Below are 21727 nucleotides of genomic sequence, written 5' to 3'. Positions count from 1 at the left end.
ATCTTTAAAAACAAAACAAATATTCCCTGAGAAACAGGTGGGAACCATGAACAGGGGTGTGGTAAATCCAGGAGGCTTCCTTGAGGAGATGACACTTAGGCAGAGGCCTGAAGGATGAGGAATCAGCTGAGGAGGGCAGTCAAGGCCAAGGCTGGAGGTGGGCATGGGCAGAAAGGCCAGTGGAACAGGACTTGGGGAAGGTGGTGAGAGGAGAGATCCAAAGGTGGACAGGAGCACACGGAGGACCCCGTCAGCTGCCGTGGGAGCTGGGAATTTAAGGACCATAGGAAGGTGCTGGACAATTTGGGGTAGGGCCACCCCAACCTGATCCCCTTTGTGTTTTGCAAAGATTCCTCTGGAGGGTGAATTTCATAGGAGCTAGTGAGGAGCATGGGCACAGGGTGGGGCAGTTGTCCAAGGGATAGATAAGCCTGTGGTCTATAGAGAGAACAAAAAGGAACCAGGGTTGCTGGGGATGTGAAGCAGGGGCTGTCAGGTGGGGCAGGTAGGGGGCCTCAGCACCCTTCTAGGAGGACCCTGGCTGTGAATAAACAGGCCCTCTCCCAGCTTTTCTCCTGGTCTCCCATGGGAGAAGTGTCTGCCCCACCCTGGACCCTGCCAGGCCAGCTGGGACCTCAGCATGGCCCCCACTGAGGTCAGAGAGGGCGTGACAGCTGGGCTGATGCACGCTGCAATTCAGGCCTATGTCAGCAGGTGTTCGTTGCCTGGGCCAAGATCAGAGAAGGTTTGAGAGCCACTGATTAGACAGATGCACAAAGGCCCTTTGTCAAGGCTAGGGTGATTTCCGAGAGGGATGTCCTAGAGGCTAACCCCTCCCTAGACAGCTTGGGGTAGGAGTCCCAACCTAGAGCTGGTGGCCCCAACAGCAGGAAGAGCCAAAATATACCAGGGTTGGATGGAGCTCTGGAAGTCTTTCCTATAAGGAAGCAGCCCAGAGATGTGGGGCACCTGAGCACACACTGTCTGGGGATTCTAGGGTCCAACCCCTGTTCACCCGTTAGTGGGGGAATTGTGACTTCTGATCTCAGAGGCTGTGTTAGCAGTAAATTGTGATAAATCATAAATTTAGAGGCAGCTCTCAAAACAGTCCTAGTCACCAACCCCCCCTCCCCAAGTGCCAGTGACTGCAGAGAAGGACCCTCTTTGTCCTGCCCCAAGTCTCCCCACCACAGGGGAACCTCTGGGGTGAGCCTGTGAGGTCCACCCCCACATCCAGAAAAACTGACATTAATTATCTATTTAATACAAATTTCCTCCTCTGTGATTTGGAAACATTAAGAGACCTTTCCTCCAATGTGAGCCAAACAAAGTACATAAAGCTTTTAGCCCTGGGTCCTTGGTTCCTGATGACAACAGCAGTCAGCTTCCCAGGTGAGTTCAAGACAGAGCCGTGGGGGCACGCCCTGGAGGAGGCTCCGCTAGTCCCAGCACCACACCGGGTGTGGGAGAGCCAGGAGAGCGGGGCCAAGCCTGGCGGCACTTTGAGGATTCTTCCTTTTCCTCCTCCTCCCACGGGCCAGACTCAGTCCCCAACCTCCACCGCCTCTCTGCCCCTCCCCACCCCCAAGCCCTGTATTCCTGTCCCTCTACCCAGATCTACTTTGGGCACAGTGAAGAACCTGGGAAAGACCCAGGGGCAAGGCAGCGATACAAGAACCTGGCAGGTCTGGGGCGTAGCCGGGGAATTCCAATCAGTCTTCCGGGTGCCCGGGAGCCCCCCTCCTTCTCTCCCCCCGCCCCCCCACCGTGTGAGCCAGGACGCAGTGGGACCCTTGGCCACAGTTTACCCACTCCAGAAGCCCAGGACCGGGACCCGTGAGCACAGCGATGGCTGACCCCCGGCACCCGGTGTCAGTGTGCGCAGCAGCCCTAGTGCAGACAGCGCGGCTTCAGGTATGACGGGCGGAGTCGCTGCCAGCCCCAAGGAAGAAGGAAGGAATTCCTGGCCCAGCACCTCCAAGGCGCCTCAACCTTTCTCCCAACAGACATTTGCCTTCTCTGTGCACTGGTCGGATGACAGCGACACTTTCGTGCGCAGGAGCTGGGATGAATTCAAGACGCTCCAGGTGAGTGAGCCTGGGGCGAACCCGAGTGCCCCCGCTGCCGGAGGGACCAATGGCCTGGACGTTTGCCCTTGAGCCCGCGGGGGCGTCCAAGCCCCTACGACCCCCATCCCGGCAAGGAACCCTCACCCTCCCAAGGGAACCGGTGGACTCTGAGACTGATTCGCTGGTTCTCCCTTAGAAGACCCTCAAGGAAACCTTCCCGGTAGAGGCGGGCCTGCTGCGGAGATCGGACCGCGTCCTCCCCAAGCTTCCCGGTGAGGCCGGTAGGGAGGCCCGCAGGGATCCCTGGAGGGGCAGGGGCACCAGCGGCCTGGTGGAGGGAACCCTGGGGCGGGGTCCCACAGCCAGTTCCCGTCGTGCCCGCAGACGCATCGCTGTTGGTACGCGGGGGGCGCACAGGCCGCGGCCTGGCGCGCCTGCGGCTGCTGGAGACCTATTCGCGGGCGCTGCTGGCTGCGGCGGCGCGCGTGTCTCGGAGCTCAGCGCTCACCGGCTTCTTTGCACCACAACCCCTGGACCTGGAGCCCGCGCTGCCACCCGGCAGGTGCCTGCCTCATCCCCAACTCCCTGCCCGCAAGAGCCCTTGGAGGCTGGGGGAGGAGCGAAGGCTGGGCAGACTGGGGAGGGGTGGCAGGCCCTCACCACACTTCCCACCCGCCCCTCGCCTGCGCGCTACCCTTCCCAGTCTGGTGATCCTGCCCGTTCCTGAAGAGCCCCTACCCCGCCCGGCGGACAGCCTTGCCATCCGTGGCCTGGAGGCTCAGAGCCTGCGCTGCCTGCAGCCCTTCAGCACCCGGGACACGCAGGGCCGACCTTTCCATGCACAGGCCCAGGAGATCCTAGATGTGCTGCTGCGACATCCCTCAGGTGGGGTTGGACAGGACTGAGAGAGCTCGCCCATCTGCCCCCAGGACCTGAGAGGGCTTGGGGGTCTGAACCTCCGCCCACCTCTTGTGCACAGGCTGGTGGCTGGTGGCAAACGAAGACCAGCAGACAGCGTGGTTTCCTGCTCCCTACCTGGAGGAAGCGGCTCCAGGCCAAGAACGACGACCCCTAGGGAGTAGTGGTAATTACCCATCCCACCCCTCCCAAGCCAGCCACCGCCACTGGGCAGTGTGTGGCAAAGCTGGGCCACAGTAAACAGCTGAGCGATTGCTGGACATGGGGACAGAGTGTACTTGGTCCCATCATCTGGGGGATGCCTGAAGGTGGTGACTCCATGGGGGGAGGAGATAGAGGTGGGAGTCCTGGTCCCTGAGGCCTCACAGTGACCCCCAAATGCCCACTCCCAGGGTCTCAATTCTGCGCTTCCCAAGCCTATGAGAGCAGCCATGCAGATGAACTGTCAGTGCCTGCGGGGGCACGCGTGCGCGTGCTGGAAACTTCAGATCGTGGCTGGTGGCTCTGCAGGTGCGCAGGGGTGGAACTTGGGCGGGGCCCAGGATGGGGGGCAGGATCCAGCAACAGCCAAACCCCACCCTCCTTCCCGCCCCCCTCGCAGGTTCAGAGGGCGCTGCGGTCTCCTCCCCGCTGTGCTGCTGCGACCCGACGGGCTGGGCGCGCTCCTGAGTGGCGCAGGGCTCCACCGCGAGGAGGACCGTGAGGAGGACAGAGTGGGAGAGGCCCAAGGCTCCCCCGAGAACCCCCAGGCCACAACCCTTCCCCCTACCGTGCCCACCCGCCCTCTGTTGAGCGCCATCCAGAGCCGCTGCTGCACCATCACCCGCAGGGCACTGGCACCCAAGGACCCCCTCGAGGGTGTGTGGAGCTGCACAGAGGGCAGGCCCAAGGCTCCAGACCCCAGGGACGACTGACACCAGACAAGTCGCCACCGTCACCACCACTGCGGGAGGAGTATTTGAGGGAGGGGCCCCGTGGCCGGCAGGGCCAGGAAACCATACTCTCCCATTTCCCGAATAAAGCTCTTCTGACTGAGGCATAACCCAGTGTCTGTGCTGAGAAGCAGGGCCTTCTGGGTCTTGGCCAGGCCAGGGCACGCGTGGGGCAGGTCGGGGCTGGGGGCTAGGGACATGGAGTGAGACAGAGTCCACACATGGGGAGTCTGGATAGAAAAGGACAGCCTGCAGCATGTTTCAGAGAGCTGAGGGAGCCACAGAGGGGGCCGCAGGGAGGGTGGGCAGCTTCATGTTGTGCCACAAGAAGTCCAGGAAGGTGGCTGCCTGCAGTGTCCGGCTGAGCCGCTGAAAATGTCGCTCTGGGGGAGGACACAGGGACGTCAGGGGCTTCGTGGGGGCTGGCCGGCAGCTCCCGCCCTGCCCGGGGCCGGGACCACATACCGGTGTAGGGCAGTAGGGCCTCGAGGGAGGCCTGCATGCCAGGGTAGGCCAGGAGCTCTTCCGGGGCCTCGTGCCGCAGGAGCAGCCCCAGCACATCCTGTGCATCATGACAGTGCCTCGAGTTGGTGTTCCACGTGACACAGAAGCGCAGCAAGGCCTCTGGGGGACAAGGACAGTCAGACCTGCCCACTGGCTGCCCTGCCCCGCCTGGCCACTGCCCCACCTGCCCATCTGTCCCTGACCTTTCTGATCTCGCCGCAGCCGCAGCACCGTGGCTCCCAGCTTCTCGCAGGCCTCAGGGTCCCTCCGGATGGCTATGGGGGGGAGGCGGGGAGGCTGAGCCCCAAGGAAAGGCACAAGATGGACCCAAGACCCCGCCCCCCCTCCATGGCCCAAGGCAGCACTGACCTTGAATGACAGTCAGCACAGTGTGGGGCCGGTCCAGGGAAATGGCCAAGCCCAGCGCCCGCAGGTACCGTCTCTCATGGAGCAGGTTGTCCAATTCTTGCTGCCTGGTGGAGGAAGGAGGGAGGACAGGGTCACTGGGGGACCTGGCTGGGACTGAAGGCAGAGCCATCACAGGGCTGGCCCAGGAGTCCACAGCCTGGCCCTAAACATCCACTGGTGGCGAGCTGTGTTGCACTCCCAGCCTCAGTTTCCCACGCCATAAAGCAGAGGTGATGGCTGTATGCCCCACTCCGAGGGTGTGACGTATGGGATGGTAGACATATGCATGGCACTCAAGGGGACTGGGCGGGGACCCCCAGACTTACTTGACCACCTCCTCCTCCCGCTTGGCCTGCTCTTCTGCCTGCTCCACCTCGGTCACATCCTAGTGTCAGAGCGAGGTCAGATGAGCACCCTGATGCAGCCCTGCACAGTCCCCACGCCCCCCCTAAACCTCCATACCTTCCAGAGGATGACGCAGGAGTCGCCAGCACCGGTGAGGGCACGATCGTCCAGCCGGCTACAGTGCAGCCCCCAGACCTTGTCCTCATGGGCGTCCAGAGTCTTTACACACTCATTGTTTTTGATGGTCCAGAGCTTCACGAGACCATCAGAGCCACTGGGTTTGGGATCAGGAGGAGTTCAGTGCTAAGACCCATCCTGCAGCTCATCCCAACCCCTATCCCCAGCCCACTCACCTGGACAGCAGCTGGGTACCACGGCTCACAAAGGCCACCTTCAGCACGGAAGCATCGTGCCCCTCGAACGTCTGCAGGATGGGGAGGGGAGAACGTGAGACCACCCCAGGGTGGTGGGCGGGGCCTGGGGGGTAGGGGCCAGGGGGTGCTCACCTTGAGGCAGCTGAAGTCCTGCAGCGCCCAGAGTTTGATCGTACCGTCAGCCGAGGCTGTGGCCAGCACTTGGTCCGTGGGTGAGAACTGGACGCACCAGAGGCCACGCCGGTGGCCGGAGAAGACACCTAGCAGCTGGCACTGCGGCAAAGCCCAGAGCTTGGCTGTGCGGTCCTGTGAGCCTGTGGCCAGCAGCTTGTCGTTGGGGGCGACGGCCACACTGTTGATGTCCTAGTGATGGGAGCAGGGGGCAGCTCAGACCCCCATCCCAGCAAGGGCCCTGGCCCTGCCCCTGCCCCCGTGTGCCATCACCTTGTCATGGCAGCGCTGTGTGGCCTGAGCCTGGAGAAGGACAGGACCGTCGTCTGGGGCTGCGCCCTTGGAGAGCAGGGCTTCAGGGACGGGCCACACCTTCACAGTACAGTCCTGGCTGCCCGTCACCAGGAACGTCTCCTTCAGCCTGAGGCCAGATGTGGGGGCGGGGAGACCCCTGCTGAGCCCCAGCCAGCCCTGTCTGCCAGGGCATCACAGCCTGGGCCTGCAGGACCATGGTCCCGACCGAGGAGGGGTGGGTGCACTTGTCTACTCGAGCCCCCACCACCCGCCCTTGGTCCACCATACCTGGTGACTTGGTCACAAGACCTCAACCCCCTTAGCAGGGAATGTCTTTTCTGCCTGAGCATTTTTTTTTTTTTAAAGATTTTATTTACTTATTCGAGAGAGAGAGAACGACAGATAGAAAGCACGAGAAGGAAGAGGATCAGAGGGAGAAGCAGACTCCCCGCTGAGCAGGAAGCCCGATGTGGGACTCGATCCCGGGACTCCAGGATCATGACCTGAGCCGAAGGCAGTTGCTTAACCAACTGAGCCACCCAGGCACCCTCTGCCTGAGCTTTGTTTGATTTCATTCTTTCTGCCCTGAAGCATCTCCCCCAAACTTTTTTTTTAATATTTTATTTATTTATTTGAGATAGAGAGAGAAAAAGCACGAGCAGAGCAGCGGGGAGGGGCAGAGGGAGAGGGAGAGGCAGACTTCCTGCTGAGCAAGGAGCCTGACACAGAGCTCGATCCCAGGACCCTCGGATCATACCTGAGCCAAAGGCAGACATTTAACTGACTGAGCCACCCAGGCACCCCGAGCCTCTCCCCTTTAATTCCCCCAGCCCCAAGACCACTTCTGAGGAGCCCCGACCTCCAAGAGCAGCTGGGTATCCCTGGCATTCTGTTACACATCCCTAGCCTGGAGCCTCAAAGACCAAGGCCGAAGCCTCCCCCTCCACATCTCCCTGAGCTGGAACCCCATTAGCAGGGTCTGGGCCTCTGCAACACCACGGACCCCAGCCCTGACCCCTACCTAGAGCAGCAGATAGTGCCCACGCTGCGTGTGTGCCCGGAGCCCTGAGCCACACAGGCCACCTTGCCAGCCTTGTTCATCCTCCAGATACAGATGCTCTGATCCTGGGAATCAAAGGGGTGAGGACAGAGGCTGGGCTGGGCGTCGTCCACTGGGACCCATACCTCCACACCGCTCCAGATGCCTCACCTTGGCACAGCTGGCAAAGAGCCACCCCTTCCGGAACACATCCAGGGCCAGGACAATGTCTGGGAGAAATTAGAGAGAAAATGGCCATCAGTGACAGTAAAGGAGAGCATTCTAGCCCAGGAGAGAGTGCTGCGGGCATCAGCTCAGCTCCCTGACCTGTGTGGCCGTGGAGAATCTGGCAGGCCGTTGTCTGCAGCTCAAACACTTTCAGGCTGGGGCTGTTGGAGGCCACAACAATGTGGGAGTCCTTGGGCCCAAGGAACCGGACGTCCAACACCTCCTCGCTGTAGCCAGCAAACTGTGGGGGCAGGGGCCGGAGGGGCACAAGCCAGAGCCTGCATGAGTGGAGGGCTGGCAGCCCCAGCTTCGGGCTGAGCAGGGACAGCACTCACCTGTTTCTGCAGCCGTAGGGAGCACGCGTTGTAGAGCAGCAGGTTGTGGTCGGCAGTGACAGCGAGGAGCAGGCCGGCACGGTGGGCCAGAGCGCAGTGGGTCAGCTCCTGCCTGGGGCCTGGCAGCCGCCGCTGTGTGCACACGCACTGTCCGGAGGCCGCCTCCCACACGCGTAGTAGGCCTGTGAGGGAACGCGGGCTGCTGGCACTCCAGTGCACAGACCTCCCCCAGCCCCTGCTGCCCACCCTGGCCTGGACACACACACCTTGGTCTCCAGCTGTCAGGAAGTGCAGGCCCTCAGACTTCACACCCAGCCCAGGCGCTGGCTCCTCTGGCAGCAGCACGGCCGCCTCCACGCTCTGAGGGTAAGTGGGTCAGAGGCAGTAGCCCACCCTCCCCCCGCCCCCTCGACTGGTCCGGCCCCCTGGCATCCCCACCTCAAACACTGGCACCGTCCTTGTGGCCTGGTGGCTCTGCACGTCCCAGACGACACAGATCTTGTCGCGGCCTGAGCTGGGGGGGTGGGGGAGACAGCCACCTCAGTCCTCGGTCTCAGCTGCGGCCCTCCCCTTCCTGCCATGGCCTGGGTGGCTGGCCACTGACCTAAGCATGGTGTGGCCATCAGTGCTAAAGGTCAGTGAGGTGACAGCACTGTAGTGGGCAGTCATCACAGCCAGGCACGATTGGTCCTGCAGTGACCACGCACGGATGGTGGCGTCTGCAGCTGAGGAGAAGAGCAGCAGGCGTGCGGGGTCCGGGTGGAAGGCCACCAAGCTGTGGGGGGTGGGGTGGGGCAGCAGGTGAGTTGTGTGTCCCTGGGCATAAGGCCCCGTCCACCCTCTGCTGCCCTCTACTCACTGTACGACCCCTGGTGAGCCCCGAAAGTGGTGTGTCCCATAGTGCCGCACAATGTCCCAGACACGCACTGCCCCGTCACAGCCGCCTGTGGGAACGTGTTTGAGGTGAAGGGGCTGGTGTGCCTGAAGACCCCTGACTGTGTGCCCTCCAGGAGCCCAGCCACCCAGCCAGGGCCCTACCTGTGGCTAGCAGTGTGGAAGTGGGGTCAAAGGCCATAGTGGCCACAGGGGCTGTGTGTATTGCCTTCCACAGGCGGGTGATGTTGCCCTCTCGCCAGGCCCACTGAGCCAGAAGCAGTGCCCGGCTGGCTGTTACCAGCACCTAGAGAACAATGCAGTTCAGCTGGGAGAGAAGAGGCACGGCCACATGTCCTCAATGGCTCAAAGTTTGGTTGAGAGGTACCGAAGCCCGCCTCCTATCCCTGCCCCGTATACCTCGTTGTCAGGGCTGAGATCAAAGGCAGTGATGTCCTCCTGGTCCTCCTAGAGGTGAGAGTTAGCATACAGAGCACCATGAGAACAGACTGCCCTCCACACCAGCCCCTTGCCCTGGCTCTCCCCACCCTCACCTGCTCCAGGCTCCGCAGCACGGCCCCTGAGGCCACATCCAAGATGTTGACTTTGGTACCACAAATGCAGAAGAGATGCTGCCCAGTCTGGTCCAGCTGGTGACAGAAGGGTCTCAGCCAACGTAACTCTGTGCAGCCCCTGCCTGCCCCACCACTCTGCCCCTCCCTGGGCTGGTACCTGCACCTTCCCGCCCTTGTAGAAAGGCTCGATCTTGCGCTCCACAGCATAGCTAGAGAGAGAACAGGGGGAGAGAGTGAGTCACCCACCCCTTGGTCCCCAGTGCCCAGCTCTGTGCTGGGTGCTCTCCCAGAGCTCAATCCAAAAGGCCCCTGCCTTGAGGAGTTCCCAGGCAGAGGCGGGGATGCAAGGGATTGGAGATGGCTCTTCTCACTGTCCTCTCTCTGCAGCACCGTGAGGTGGGTGTCACAGAGGATGTGAGACCCAGAGCTGGGCGGTGATGCACACCAGGTTCTGAGGCAGTACCAGCAGTGTGACACCCGTCTTCCCAGATTCCCCTAGAGTGGAGTAGGCCAGACCTCGGGGGCCCTCTGCTGGCGGCGGGAGGCCAGCCCAGGGTACCAGCCCAGGATACCGGCCCAAAACAACACCCCCTCAACAGCTTCCTTCTCAGCTGCAGCCTGCCCCCTCCTCAACCCTAGCTCCTTCCTCCCACTCCCCAGTAGCCCTCATTTCTGCAGCCTCACACTGCCCTCATCCCTTCCCTCTCGGTTGCCTCCGCGGTGGTCCAGGCCACCGCACGCTCATCTGGACAGCTGCTCCAGCCTCTTCACCAGGCCCCCTCTCTACCATCTCAAGTCCTGCTGCCAGAAAGGCCTTTCCAAACCTAAGTGTTTTACCCTGCCTTAAAACCCTCCCCTCTCCTTATGTGTTTCTAAGACCCTGACTTGGAGAAACCTCTGCTATACTTTTGTGTCACACAGGCTGTTCCCCGTATGTGGCTTGGGTCTCTCTTCCCGGATTTCACTGGTGCCTAACTCCACTAGGGGAGGCTTGGCTACCAACATGAAATGGAGTCCCCAACCGTGGAGCCCAGGTGACTATGCCACAGAGATGCTATTGACCCCAGGCCTTCCCTTTGGTATTGCTCATCACTCCCACTGATAAAAATGAGCTGCTTAGTATGCTTATCCCATCAGACCGAGCTCAACGGCAGGGAGGAGTCCATCCGGTCCTGGGCCCTAAGCACTTAGATGTTCGCCAGAGTCCTTGGGGAACTGAATCAGCCCAGGATTCAGGGTCTCCAGGGCCACAGCAGACCGCCCATCTCCTGACCTCTCTTCCTGCTCCATGTCGAAGAGGGACAGGAGGTGAAAGCCCCCAGGCTGTCTGCCCAGAAGTGGTTCTTCTCCCAGTACCTGACGGTGGGGGCCTCCCGCTGCGGTCCAGGACCAGCCCCGACTTGCGCTCAGCCCGCCCCTTCCTCCTTTAGAATTTTTCATCCACAACCCCAAACCGGCTCCTAATTTAATAACCGACGCTGGCTCTCCCACTTTGTAATAACGCAACCAACACTAATCTCGCGGGTCAGTTCGTACACCGCCCTCAGGCTCTGCCCAGACCCGAATGGGCGCCCGGTCCAGGGCGAGCACATTTGCCACTCGGGCTGCGAACCTCGCTCCCTCCCTGGGCGGCACCCACAGCCCTAGCGCCCCAGCTCACTTGGCCTTGAAGCGGCCCACCCCCGCCACGGGCTCCCCCATGTCGTCGTCGCCGCCGCCGCCGCCGCCGCCGCCGCCGCGTGAGAGAAACAGGGGCGCCACTCCTTACTGCCGGCGCGCCGCAGATGACGTCACCGGCCACGACTACTGTGAGGCCATCAGGTTGCGCGCTCGGCGCCATCTTTGCTGTGGGCAGTGCCTGCTGTGTCAGGAAGCGGAAACTGGTGGAGGCATTTCTGGCCTGGAGGAACCAGTGTAGAGCCGCCTAAAGGCGGCTGGGGCTTCTGGGACGGAGGACTGCAGGGCACGGGGTTTGCCCGCTGTTTGCCTTTTAGTGGAAATTTTAAAAAGGAGTCGTAGGAAATGTTTACTAAAGTCATCCCAAGACTCTTGCCCCTCGGCCTTCTGGGATTTGGGTACAAGTGCAGTCAGGTGCTCATGGTCTGGTGTGATATATATCGCAGTAAATAAAGAAATCGGGTAATTTCTGAGACTCAAATATTTATTGATCACATTCTATGTGCAAAACACTGTTGTAGACATTTGGGAGGCACAAGAGCAGGAGGTGCTAAAGGAGAGAGGGCTGGCGGAGGACGGGCAAGGAATAATCGGGAGCGTTCAGCGATTAGTGCTGTAGAACAATCAGGGACTTTTAAATGAGGTGGTGCGGGAGGTAAGGTGTCGGCTGAATGAGTAAAGCGGGGACCCCTGTGGCTGTTGGGGGGGACAGTGCTTGTGGCTACAGGGAGTACTGAGACGATAGGGGCAGGAGGTCAGAGATAATGGCGGTTCCCTGTGAGTCATTGTGAGGCGTGGGCTTTTCCTAGGAGTTCAGGTTTTTGAGCTGTTTGTGTGACTGGCTGGGAAGTTGGTTAACAGACAGGTAGAAGTAACAGGAAGGAGACTGGGAGGGTTTCAGGGAAAACCTCTGCGAGGAAGAGGCATCTGAGGGAAGAGAAACCAGGCAAACGTGTGTGTGTGTGTGTGTGTGTGTGTGTGTGTGTGTGTGTGTGTGTGTGTGTGTGTCAAATGGGATAAAGCTGTGAGGCCTGGGGCGGGCGGGGTGTGTGTGTGTGTGTGTGTGTGTGTCAAATGGGATAAAGCTGTGAGGCCTGGGGCGGGCGGGGTGTGTGTGTGTGTGTGTGTCAAATGGGATAAAGCTGTGAGGCCTGGGGCAGGCGGGGTGTGTGTGTGTGTGTGTGTGTGTGTGTGTGTGTGTGTCAAATGGGATAAAGCTGTGAGGCCTGGGGCGGGCGGGGTGTGTGTGTGTGTGTGTCAAATGGGATAAAGCTGTGAGGCCTGGGGCGGGCGGGGTGTGTGTGTGTGTGTGTGTCAAATGGGATAAAGCTGTGAGGCCTGGGGCGGGCGGTGTGTGTGTGTGTGTGTGTGTGTGTGTGTGTGTCAAATGGGATAAAGCTGTGAGGCCTGGGGCGGGCGGGGGGTGTGTGTGTGTGTGTGTGTCAAATGGGATAAAGCTGTGAGGCCGGCAAGCACAGAGGTGGCAGGACGGGCCAGGCCTGGGCTCTGCGTTTATTTACCCCTCTGTTTACAAGGTACCTTGGCCCTGGGCCCCCCACACCTCGGCCCCAATGCTGCCTTCTGGGGTGGCCTCGGTCTCCCCTTGCGGGGCGCCCACGAGCAGCGCGTCGTCCTCCTCCAGAAAGTCTCCGAGCTGGGCCAGTTGCCTGCGGATGAGATTGGTGGTGCGGTGCACTTTGCGCATGCGCCGCAGCAGGCCCAGCACCAGGGTCCGGCTGCGCTCCTGACGCTGGGTCCAGGCGTCGCGCCGCTCGCTGTACCAGTTGTGGCGTGCACGCTCTACCGGGCCCAGGGCGGCCCCACAGCCCAGTGGGCAACGCTGCTGGGCCCCACGTTGGCAGCGCTGCGAGTGCTCAGCCAGGGCCCCACGTGGCACCCGTGCCGTGCAGCCCTCATTGGGGCAGGCCATCAGCTCGAAAGGGCATGAGTCCTGGTGCCCCCTTCGATGGGCCAGGGGGCACGTCACCAAGCAGCCAGCTTCCGCGTTCTTGCACTGAGGGTGGGGGGAGAGCACCATGTGAGCCAAACCAGGTCGGACATGGCCAGCACTGGAGCAGCCTACTTTACGCAGAATCCCCCATCCGGGACCTTCCTAATCAGGGAGCCTGCCAAGCTCTAATGATATCAATGATATGGAGGGGGAAATAGTTGGGCAAATGTTTGGAGGTGGGAAGAATCTAGACCTCTGAGACCAGGTGCACAGGGCCAAAGGCTTGAGGGATGGGGGATGGAGGGAGGTACATGGCTGGGTTGATCTTGCAGTTGTACACAAGCCAAGTTTGTTTTTTTAAACCTCAGTTTCCTCATCTATAAAATTAGGGGATTGGGGTGATGGCCAGCACAGCAGACACTTCATCCTCTAAAAATCTTGTATAATCCCCATTTTACAGCTGAGGCCCCAGGGGCTCAAAAAGGTTAGGTAACTTGCCCAAAGTCACACAGCAAGTGAGTGGTAGAGATGGGACTCAAACTCAGGCAGGACTGATGACCCCGAGGCTGCAGTGTTGCTGGAGCAGAAACTCTCAGTTCTTTCTGAAAGGATTCTCCTTACCCCCTCTCCTGGCTCTGTCCCTCCCCTGGCAGGAGCGAGAAGGGTGCTGGGAGTGGGTGCTTCAAGCTACCTTGACTTCCAGGCGGCCGATGGTCCTCCGGAGTTTATTTACATGGACCATCTTTTTCTGTTTCACCTCTTTCCTGCAGCATGGACAGGTCTTCTGTCTAGGAGGCAGGAGCGGAGGGTGGGGAGTGTTGGGAGTGGAAAGGGACCAAGAGACAGCAACACGCCTTCCCAGGTGGTCCCTTCTCTCAAGCTGGAAGAGGCCTGAGTACTTCCTGGGGAACTCAGCTGAGGTTGGGGCCATGGGCTGTAAGTACCCCAGGGTGTGGGGACACATGTATTTTAGTGTCCTAGATTTGGAAGCTGACTCTTATGCCCACTGTGACCTAATGCTTGGCCCACCTTCCTCTCTGTTCTGGGCCACAGGGATGGAAACAGCCCTGCCCTTGTCCTCCTAGCCTCTTGGGCGCCCACTAGCACCTGGCTAGCCACCGGAGGATGCATTTCTTGCAGAAGATATGGCTGCATGGCAACCTCATTGGCCTCTTGAGAACCCCGTGGCACACGGAGCACAGGAAGTTGCAGTCGGGAGGGCTGGCGAAGAGGTTGAGATCATATCCACCACTCTGCAAAGGTCAGGCTAAAATCAGTGCCTGGCTGGACCAGGTTCCAGCTACATACCCAGAGGGAAACCCCAGGTTGGGGAGGTGGGCCCCCCAAGTGGAGGGTTGGGTCAGGACCCACTTTGAGGGGGCAGCTGTGAGGGTCAAGGCCCTCCAAGACTACCAGTCCCCAGCTGGAGAAGCTGGTCTTGGTCTGGAGTTAGACGTGGCCAGAACCCTTGCAAAGGTTGGTTTCCTTGTCTTGCTGGGTAGACTGTAACCCACTGTTCACCCTTTCTCAGAGTGAGGAATGGGGTCCAGCTCTGGACAGGTCTCAATTTAGGAACACATTTAAGGGCCAGAGGCAAAAGGGTCCCAGGCTCACCATGATTTGTGTCTGGACAGCAGCTCCACTGACCCCCAGGGCTCAGGAGCCTCCATTTCACAGCAGGAGGGGACCGACCTCACAGTGGCATTGTCCAGCTCAGGCCAATCACAGCCCTGGCTCAGGGCCCACTGGGATCCTGTACCATCTGGCCCTTGCTCAGAGTTGAGGAATAGGTAGTCTGGACCTGGGCGGGTCCCTGAAGCCCCTGTCTTGGGAGTGGTTGACAGCTGATCCCCCAGCAGCACTAGGCTGGGAACTAAACTTCTGAGGACTCTTTCCCCAAAGCTGAGGCTTTGGCAGGAATGTAGGAATCATTCCCTTCTCCCTCCTCAAATAGTGCTGCCCAGGCCGGATCTCCAAAGCCCAGGGACTTTTGACATCGACCCACCATCAGGTCTCCTAGGATCTAAGACTCATGGCGCTAGCTCCAGAGTACAGATCAGGAGGGAAGTGAGGACCAAATTCCCATGCAACCTGTGGTACCACCATAGTGGGGAGCCTAGTCTGTGGGAAAGCTTTCCAGAACAGGTCGGCTCTGGCGATGTGGGCAGGCCTCTGAGAAGACATGGGGAAATCAGTCTCCACCTGAGAAACCAACATATTCCCACACGTGAGGCACATAATAGATAACTGCACATTCGGTAGCACCGAATACCAAGGTCACCAAATCCTATCCCAGACCCTATCCCCCTCCTGAGAGCAATATGGGGCCCATGCAAGCCCTTGAGCTGGGAATCTGACACTCTCATTCTTGGGTTAACTTTAAAAATAAAAGTCCACTATTTCACTGGCAAAAGTGTGTTTATTTGGAAATAACCAGAATTGCAATTCAGGACATGCAAACTATGGCAAGACTACAAGCAAGCCCCCAAAAAACAAAGGAAAAGAACTTTATTTCCTGGAGAAAGAAAGTTGGGAGGGATGGAAGTCCCCTGGACAAAAGCAAGAGTTCAAGGGTGATGACAGTTTCTCACTGGCTGAGTTGCAGAAGTAATCCCTACATCCTTCCCTGTTGGGGTCTGTAATTGATGTTGAGTGGCAGAGCTCCCCCTTCTAGCCTTCCAACTCCACCTTAGCGATGTTTCCCTTCATTGTCACACTCACTAGTGGGTTGGTAGCCCAGTTCAAAGGTACTTTATCTGCTACTGTGGAAGCTATTTGGTGTGTGAAACACACCAGGATTTCAAATCTGGCCCTGCCACTCACGGGATGCCACGGAGGAGTCACCTGCCAGCCCCTGGGACCCAAGCTGTACCCCTCTGTGGCATCCGACGCGGAATCCGGCTGGCCGGCAAGAGGTGTCTCATGGGGTCTCCCCTCCACTGCACACCTTGCTCCCTGCGCTCACAGATGCACCACCAGGCGGATGCGTGGGGGACCGGGAACACCCACACGTGCAGGACTCAGACCGACAACCTCACTGGGCGTTGAGAGCAGAGCTCCCCTCTCCCCGCGGTCCTGGCGGCGTGGGCCTCACGGTCGGGGCGTTGGCATCCTGCGGAGAGAACACGGGGTCAGGGATCAGAGGCCAGAGGCCAGAACACACGCGTGCCGGGGCCGGCGGGGCGCGTGTCGGGGCCTGGGTTTCACCTGCCCACACGGACGAGTGGGCGGTGAGCTGAGGCCCCCGGTAGCTGTAGGCGCCGAATCTCACCCGCGGCTACCGCCAAAGCCGCGGGTGATTTTCAACCAACGCCGACCTCCCAGCTACCACCCAGGGACGCGGCGGGGCGCGGACCTACCTGCAGCCCCGGGTAGCCTGGCAGTGCCGGCGGCGCCACTAAGAGCCACAGGCGCGCAAGCGCACGCGAAGCGCGCGGGGAAACCCAGAAGTGCGCTTCCACCGCCCTTATAGGCCCGTGGCGAACTCGCGGCTGGGGCGGGGCAGCCGAGATCTCGCGGCACTTGGCGTGGTATAAATACTCCCTCCGCGCGACCTCGTTCTTCTTTTCCGAGAGAACACGTGAGTGTTTTTTCTGGTGGTCGCGTGCGCGGGCCCGGCGACAGGGATCTGCGGCCTTCTGGCGGGGCTCGGTGCGGCGCGTTGGCGCTGCTGGGCGGGAGCCCTGGCCCCGGGCGGCCGCAGGTGCCAGGGCCTCGCTGACTGGTTCTTTCTCGACGTTCTTTTCAGCAAATGGCGGATGACGCCGGTGCTGCGGGAGGGCCCGGAGGGCCCGGGGGCCCCGGAATGGGAGGCCGCGGCGGCTTCCGCGGAGGCTTCGGCAGCGGCATCCGGGGCCGCGGTCGCGGCCGTGGTCGGGGCAGGGGTCGAGGCCGCGGAGCTCGTGGAGGCAAGGCCGAGGACAAGGAGGTAGGTTCGGGCCCTCGCGCGTGAGATGGGCCCGTGGGCGGTGCCGATCGGGCGACCGTAGTTATCGGCGCCTTTTCTTCCTCCAGTGGATCCCCGTCACCAAGCTGGGCCGCCTGGTCAAGGACATGAAGATCAAGTCTTTAGAGGAGATCTATCTTTTCTCTCTGCCTATCAAGGTAACGAGGGGGTCCTCTCCCTTCCCCACCTCAAGACAGGGCGTTGGCAGGGGGGTTCCCGGGAGGCTTATTTGGCCTTGGGTCCAGGGATGGTACCTGTCCACCCCGGCCGAGGCTCCACGTCTGAATGCCTAGGTGCCCCATTTTTGACTTAGGGTATTCGACTTGGAGACAAAATGTGGACAGTTGGAAAAGTAGTTCTAGGAGCTGGGTGGAGGTTCTTTAGGGGAAATGGTTACAGGTGATTCCTGAGTTTTTTAGTGAATGCTTTCGTTGGAATCTTTTATCCCACAGGAATCTGAGATCATTGATTTCTTTCTGGGAGCATCCCTCAAGGATGAGGTTCTGAAAATCATGCCTGTGCAAAAGCAGACCCGTGCTGGCCAGCGGACCAGGTTCAAGGTATTCTAGTCACCTCGTGTGTTCCTGGGCTGCGCTTGCCAAGGGGCTGGGTGAGACTCTCTCAGCTCTGCATGGTCACGCTTGTCACTACACGCGTGGCTTTCGTAACGGGGAGAGAGAGAAAGGATCTCCTCAGGACTTCAGAGTGGCCTCACGGTGGCCACTCCTTCCTTGAGGGGCGCCACAGGCCCAGTTGGTGGCTGCTGGTGCTGTGCCGACCAGCGGACCCCTAACCATGTCAGGTTCCTCACAGGCGTTTGTTGCCATCGGGGATTACAACGGACATGTCGGCCTGGGTGTTAAGTGCTCCAAGGAGGTCGCCACTGCCATCCGTGGGGCCATCATCCTAGCCAAGCTTTCCATCGTCCCCGTGAGGCGAGGCTACTGGGGGAACAAGATCGGCAAGCCTCACACTGTCCCATGCAAGGTAGGCTTGGCGGGTAATGGGGCCTCCGGTGGTGCCGACTCCCCCTAGGCCATCTCCTGACTCCTCCACCTTTTGCAGGTGACTGGCCGCTGTGGCTCTGTGCTGGTGCGTCTCATCCCCGCCCCCAGAGGCACTGGCATTGTTTCAGCCCCTGTGCCCAAGAAGCTACTGATGATGGCCGGTATTGACGACTGCTACACTTCAGCCAGAGGCTGCACTGCCACTCTGGGGAACTTCGGTAGGTGGCCCTCAGAGAGGCTGTGGTTTCTCTCAGCTCCGCTTTATCATACTCAGTGTGTGCTTGGCGTATTTTGAGAGAGAGAGGAAGGCCCTCCTAATGCACGGCAGACTGGCCCCAAGTGGCCTCTCTGTTCCTAGGAGCGCAACATTTTCTGTCTGCATCTGGGGTGTTGTGTCACGTGTATCCGCCAACCTTCTATTTTCTCTTTTCCAGCTAAGGCTACTTTTGATGCCATCTCCAAGACTTACAGCTATCTCACCCCTGACCTCTGGAAGGAGACAGTGTTCACCAAGTCTCCATATCAGGTACTGGCTGCCTAGCCACTTCCTTAGCCTGGACAGGTGTGTACAGGGTGCTGAGGTGTGGCTACAGCTAAAGACTTGTGTCTTTTTCTAGGAATTCACTGATCATCTTGTGAAGACCCACACCAGAGTCTCTGTGCAGAGGACCCAGGCTCCAGCTGTGGCCACCACCTAGTTTTATACAAGAAAAATAAAGTGAACTAAAACTTGTTAATAGTGTTTTTTGTGTATTTTTCTTATGAGCTTAGTTGTAGCTGGATTTAAAGGGAGATCGGACCAGTGAGGTCAACAGATCCAGGTTGGCAACTAAAGGTGACACCAGAAACAGGTTTCTTAATTATTCTTTATTTTAATAGTAATCTTGTGAAGGTGCTCAGGGAGCTGCTTTAGGCAGTGGCGGCCTCTTTAGCCGCCTTCCTCTCTGCCAACATCCGCTGCTTCTGTTTTGCCAGGCACTTCCTGGCAGAATAATGGGCCCCCAGGTCATGATCTGGGAAAGAGGGGGACGGAAGTCATGGGCTAAATCTACCAGGATACAGACCAGAGTTTTTTTTTAAAAGTGGGGAGGAAACAGCTAACATACTGAACAGAAAAGGGACCTGGAATATAGTGATTCTCTTAATCACCCCCTCCCCCAACCAACTGGCACAATTTGGGCAGTGAAGTTAGGGTTGAAGGATCAGGCTCAGGGTGGGGGCTTGCTTACAGCGGTCCTGGTAGGCCTTGGCCACCTGGGTGAACTGCTCCAGCTCCTTGGCACAGTTCTGCCTGTAGTTCTCACCTTCCCTCTGCTGACAGGCCTTCAGCCTTTCCTGGATAATGTTGACGATTTCTTGATCAACTTTACTGAAAAAAACAAAGGTGGTTCAAGAGGAATCTTTTCCCTGTACCCAGAGATAGCAGAATGAAAGCAAGATCTTAGGGCCCTATTGTCTGGCCCCTCCACCCTCAAGATCTGGGCGAACCCCAGGAGGCCTTGGTGGCTGGCCACCATCCCATGGTACCCCTGGGGCTAAGAACCCAACAGAGGTGCTGAGTGAGGCTCAGTGTTTCCTAAGGGACACACACAGGCAGGACATACTAGTCTCTTCTCCATTGCATTTCTGCTTCAAACATGCACAAGATATCCTTTTCCTGGCACTCAGTGATGTCTGGCACACGGCGGAACTCCCGGTGGTAGTAGTAATACCTGTTCTTCGCATGCTGCCGCTCTATAAACTCTGTAAAGAAAAAACCCCAGACTCAAAAGGCCCCGTTGGTTTGGACAGGCCACAAAAATTGCTCTTAGCTCTCTTCTTTCTCACAAGACGTGGAAGGGGCAGACTGCTTTTACAAATACTGCTAATTAGACTCTCAGAGAACAGGTGTGGCTGGTTGTCCTGGGTTACTAATGGTGAGGTCCACCGTTTATGGTTTACGGAGGGCTTCCTGGGATCCAGGCACCATGTGTATTATGCCGGGGGTAGCTCCCAGTAGAGTACGTAGGCCCAGAGAGAATTCAGGATTCTGAACCCATTCTCTGCAAGCCCACACCCTACTATAGGTCCTACCTGCTGGCCAACCTCCCCACAACACAGGGTCTTCCCGTGTAGGCAGAGGACCCAAGCCAGTTTTGCTGCCACTAACCTGGCCTCAGCATCCCCACCCAGAAATTGGTAAGTTGGAACTAGTGAAATCTCATCCTTCCAGACACACAAAACACTTTCTAAGAAAGAGTGGGTTCACTGCTGTGCCTTTTCCAGATTTGGGGTTCTGATCTGCTGACCTTATCCAAAGAAAGGAGCCACCGGGGCATCGCAGCACGTGGGTGGCTGGGTTGTTTGAACGAATGAATGAGTTAAATGCATGGATGAAATGCCAGGCACCAGTGACTGAGGGCAGAGTGTGCTCCTGCTGCTGCCTCCACTGGTCTAGCTGAACAACAAACTGGGCCTGGAATATAGTGATTCTCTTGCGGTTTGGACCAGAGATGGGATCTGGACAGTTCTTAAGCGTAAGCACACACGGAGTACAAGTCACAGCACATCTAGGTTGAAGGGACCTCGGCCAGCACTTGACCACCCCGATCATTTTGCAGCAGTTGTGCAGAAGGCTGGCAACACCCGTTTGCTGACTGCCTTCTGCGCCCAACGCTAGACGCAAAGCGTGCAGGGAGAATGGGGTTTAGCAAGTCCCAGGCTAGACTGCGATCCGCTAATATTTGGGCGAGGCCGGAGACGGCGACCAGGGGTGCGTAGAGGGTTCCCCAGGCGGCGGAGGCGCGAAAGCAGTGAGTGGTCTTGGTGTAGGAGTGAGGGGCGTTCCCAGGGTGCAGTGACGGTGGGGAGCGGGGGGTCCAAGGAGGCGACGCGGCCCGCAAGTGCGGACGGCGGGGGATGGTCACGGGGGCGAAGCCCGGGGTCGGGCGAAGGGGTGCGGGGACCGCCGAAGGACGGCGAGGGGCCCTGGGGAGCGGCGAGGCCCGGATAGGGTCTGTACCTCTCGCTAGGGTCACGGGCCGGTCCACGAGGACGTCGAAGGCCTTTGTCAAATAGGTTATGGGGTTGGGCAGCGAGGTCTGCGGCGAGGGCGCAGGCGTGCGGCGCGGGGGCTCGGGGTACACGTCCTTGTCCCAGCTGTCCGGCATGGCGGCCGCGCGCGAGGGCTATCCACTCTTGGACGCACAACCCCCCAGCGCCTAGCTCTTCCGCCGCAGAGGACGCCCTAGCGGGGCTGCGCCTGCGCGGGATGGGGGGGCGGTGCTCGCGAGGCAGCATGGGACATGTAGTTCCCTCGGCCCGCCCAATGGCGGGCCGCGGCAGCACTGCGCACGCTCCCCTCCGGTCCCGCGTCCTTTGAGCTGGGCGCTGCTCTCGGCGCGTGGGATACTCTGGGGAGCGAGGCAGAGGCCCCTGCTGGCATTCCTTTTTCTTTTCTTTTTTTTTTTCTTCCTGCTTACATTATTTTTTTTTAAGATTTTATTTATTTATTCATGAGGGGCAGAGGGAGAAGCAAGCTCCCAAGGAGCAGGGAGCCGGATGCGGGACTCGATCCCAGGACCCTGAGATCATGACCTGAGCCGAAGGCAGATGCTTAACGATCTGAGCCACCCAGGCGCCCTCCTGCTTACATTCTAAGACAAGACAGACACAGGAATAAGTAAACCATTCAGTTTTCTTGGTGTACAGGCACGTGTCAAGTGCAGCAGGGAGCAAGATGAACACAGCTGGGCTCTTCTGGAGAACTCAGGCCGCTAGAACAAACAAATAACAGCATCAACAAATAACACGCCCTACCCAACGCCCTACTCTTTCGGGAAGACTTCCCGAATTGCCCGTTCCCTACAGCCAGCCTTCTCTGGTCTCTGCTGTGTCTTCCAGAGCCTCTTATGGACAGGCTAATGCCACTGAGCTTAGGGGTCCTGTGTGGGGCAGAGCAAGAGGCAGGGCTTGCCCTGGGGGCCCCTGGGTGCACAGTGCTCTGGTGTGGCTCTGATGGTTCTGCCCTGGCTCTGGGCACAGTGTGCCCTCTGGGGCAGCTCCACTGACCAGGGCCCTGCTGACCACCCTTGGTGATCTC

The 21727-nt window shown here is 59.2% G+C and overlaps 5 protein-coding genes and 3 non-coding genes across 21 annotated transcripts; 4 read left to right on the top strand and 4 right to left on the bottom strand.

Moving 5' to 3' along the window:
- Nucleotides 1-49: 49 nt before the first annotated feature.
- Nucleotides 50-4160, top strand: NOXO1 (NADPH oxidase organizer 1). 13 transcript variants are annotated; one of them, XM_035722582.1, is made up of 10 exons: nucleotides 52-291; nucleotides 1301-1392; nucleotides 1804-1914; nucleotides 2007-2087; nucleotides 2266-2350; nucleotides 2454-2631; nucleotides 2773-2954; nucleotides 3049-3153; nucleotides 3380-3497; nucleotides 3589-4160. In XM_035722582.1, exons 3-10 carry the CDS (start codon nucleotides 1849-1851, stop codon nucleotides 3899-3901), a joined length of 1128 nt encoding a protein of 375 aa, XP_035578475.1. In that variant the 5' UTR covers nucleotides 52-291; nucleotides 1301-1392; nucleotides 1804-1848; the 3' UTR covers nucleotides 3902-4160. The 13 variants fall into 13 exon arrangements, with proteins under 13 accessions (XP_027469623.1, XP_027469622.1, XP_035578475.1 ...); XM_027613832.2 differs by having other exon boundaries at nucleotides 267-291; nucleotides 1818-1914; XM_027613822.2 differs by having other exon boundaries at nucleotides 50-291; nucleotides 1542-2087.
- Nucleotides 4155-10843, bottom strand: TBL3 (transducin beta like 3). 2 transcript variants are annotated; one of them, XM_035722581.1, is made up of 22 exons: nucleotides 10726-10843; nucleotides 9223-9274; nucleotides 9045-9140; nucleotides 8911-8958; nucleotides 8656-8797; nucleotides 8477-8561; nucleotides 8222-8392; nucleotides 8056-8131; nucleotides 7884-7977; nucleotides 7618-7799; nucleotides 7382-7523; nucleotides 7226-7284; nucleotides 7037-7140; nucleotides 5995-6142; nucleotides 5683-5913; nucleotides 5530-5600; nucleotides 5294-5450; nucleotides 5158-5216; nucleotides 4793-4896; nucleotides 4627-4698; nucleotides 4385-4543; nucleotides 4155-4302 (listed from the first exon to the last, which is right to left on the bottom strand). In XM_035722581.1, the coding sequence occupies exons 1-22, from the start codon at nucleotides 10764-10766 to the stop codon at nucleotides 4181-4183; spliced, it is 2415 nt and encodes an 804-aa protein (XP_035578474.1). In that variant the 5' UTR covers nucleotides 10767-10843; the 3' UTR covers nucleotides 4155-4180. The 2 variants fall into 2 exon arrangements, with proteins under 2 accessions (XP_035578474.1, XP_035578473.1); XM_035722580.1 differs by having other exon boundaries at nucleotides 7618-7977.
- A 1279-nt stretch (nucleotides 10844-12122) lies between these two features.
- On the bottom strand, nucleotides 12123-14458 carry RNF151 (ring finger protein 151). Its single transcript, XM_035722428.1, is given in 5 exon segments — nucleotides 12123-12300; nucleotides 12302-12756; nucleotides 13385-13481; nucleotides 13801-13946; nucleotides 14308-14458. Coding segments are annotated over 5 exon segments (747 nt in total). The 5' UTR covers nucleotides 14311-14458; the 3' UTR covers nucleotides 12123-12254.
- Nucleotides 14459-15877: 1419 nt separating this feature from the next.
- On the bottom strand, nucleotides 15878-16004 carry LOC113933799. Its single transcript, XR_003523503.1, has one exon. It is a non-coding gene; the product is annotated as a small nucleolar RNA ACA64 (small nucleolar RNA).
- A 157-nt stretch (nucleotides 16005-16161) lies between these two features.
- RPS2 (ribosomal protein S2) lies at nucleotides 16162-18383 on the top strand. Its single transcript, XM_027612641.2, has 8 exons — nucleotides 16162-16273; nucleotides 16442-16621; nucleotides 16708-16797; nucleotides 17092-17199; nucleotides 17453-17626; nucleotides 17705-17864; nucleotides 18081-18172; nucleotides 18264-18383. Exons 2-8 carry the CDS (start codon nucleotides 16445-16447, stop codon nucleotides 18342-18344), a joined length of 882 nt encoding a protein of 293 aa, XP_027468442.1. The 5' UTR covers nucleotides 16162-16273; nucleotides 16442-16444; the 3' UTR covers nucleotides 18345-18383.
- LOC113933771 lies at nucleotides 17255-17388 on the top strand. The gene has a single exon (XR_003523476.1). It is a non-coding gene; the product is annotated as a small nucleolar RNA SNORA64/SNORA10 family (small nucleolar RNA).
- On the top strand, nucleotides 17891-18017 carry LOC113933772. The gene has a single exon (XR_003523477.1). It is a non-coding gene; the product is annotated as a small nucleolar RNA SNORA64/SNORA10 family (small nucleolar RNA).
- A 111-nt stretch (nucleotides 18384-18494) lies between the features above and the next one.
- On the bottom strand, nucleotides 18495-20871 carry NDUFB10 (NADH:ubiquinone oxidoreductase subunit B10). The gene is made up of 4 exons (XM_027612642.2): nucleotides 20648-20871; nucleotides 19251-19389; nucleotides 18876-19015; nucleotides 18495-18659 (listed from the first exon to the last, which is right to left on the bottom strand). The coding sequence occupies exons 1-4, from the start codon at nucleotides 20793-20795 to the stop codon at nucleotides 18556-18558; spliced, it is 531 nt and encodes a 176-aa protein (XP_027468443.1). The 5' UTR covers nucleotides 20796-20871; the 3' UTR covers nucleotides 18495-18555.
- Between the last annotated feature and the right edge of the window lie 856 nt (nucleotides 20872-21727).

The sequence above is a fragment of the Zalophus californianus genome, chromosome 10 (assembly GCF_009762305.2).
Source record: "Zalophus californianus isolate mZalCal1 chromosome 10, mZalCal1.pri.v2, whole genome shotgun sequence".
Taxonomy (NCBI): Eukaryota; Metazoa; Chordata; class Mammalia; order Carnivora; family Otariidae; genus Zalophus; species Zalophus californianus.
Note: the sequence above shows the minus strand (reverse complement) of the source record. Positions and strands in the feature narration are given on the sequence as shown.

What these genes read in the sequence shown, in the direction of transcription:
- NDUFB10 (XM_027612642.2), bottom strand. Translation starts at nt 20,795, where the DNA reads ATGCCGGACAGCTGGGACAAGGACGTGTACCCCGAGCCCCCGCGCCGC. An exon ending in GCCCGTGACCCTAGCGAGAG is followed by an intron (nt 19,390 to 20,647) that starts GTACAGACCCTA and finishes TTTTCTTTACAG; the next exon opens with AGTTTATAGAGCGGCAGCAT. An exon ending in ATGCAATGGAGAAGAGACTA is followed by an intron (nt 19,016 to 19,250) that starts GTATGTCCTGCC and finishes TGTTTTTTTCAG; the next exon opens with TAAAGTTGATCAAGAAATCG.
- RPS2 (XM_027612641.2), top strand. Translation starts at nt 16,445, where the DNA reads ATGGCGGATGACGCCGGTGCTGCGGGAGGGCCCGGAGGGCCCGGGGGC. An exon ending in GCAAGGCCGAGGACAAGGAG is followed by an intron (nt 16,622 to 16,707) that starts GTAGGTTCGGGC and finishes TTCTTCCTCCAG; the next exon opens with TGGATCCCCGTCACCAAGCT. An exon ending in TCACCAAGTCTCCATATCAG is followed by an intron (nt 18,173 to 18,263) that starts GTACTGGCTGCC and finishes GTCTTTTTCTAG; the next exon opens with GAATTCACTGATCATCTTGT.
- TBL3 (XM_035722580.1), bottom strand. Translation starts at nt 10,766, where the DNA reads ATGGGGGAGCCCGTGGCGGGGGTGGGCCGCTTCAAGGCCAA. An exon ending in TTCCACACTGCTAGCCACAG is followed by an intron (nt 8,562 to 8,655) that starts GTAGGGCCCTGG and finishes ACGTTCCCACAG; the next exon opens with GCGGCTGTGACGGGGCAGTG. An exon ending in TGTGCTGACTGTCATTCAAG is followed by an intron (nt 4,699 to 4,792) that starts GTCAGTGCTGCC and finishes TCCCCCCCATAG; the next exon opens with CCATCCGGAGGGACCCTGAG.
- NOXO1 (XM_027613822.2), top strand. Translation starts at nt 1,917, where the DNA reads ATGACGGGCGGAGTCGCTGCCAGCCCCAAGGAAGAAGGAAGGAATTCC. An exon ending in ATGAATTCAAGACGCTCCAG is followed by an intron (nt 2,088 to 2,265) that starts GTGAGTGAGCCT and finishes GTTCTCCCTTAG; the next exon opens with AAGACCCTCAAGGAAACCTT. An exon ending in CCCGCGCTGCCACCCGGCAG is followed by an intron (nt 2,632 to 2,772) that starts GTGCCTGCCTCA and finishes TACCCTTCCCAG; the next exon opens with TCTGGTGATCCTGCCCGTTC.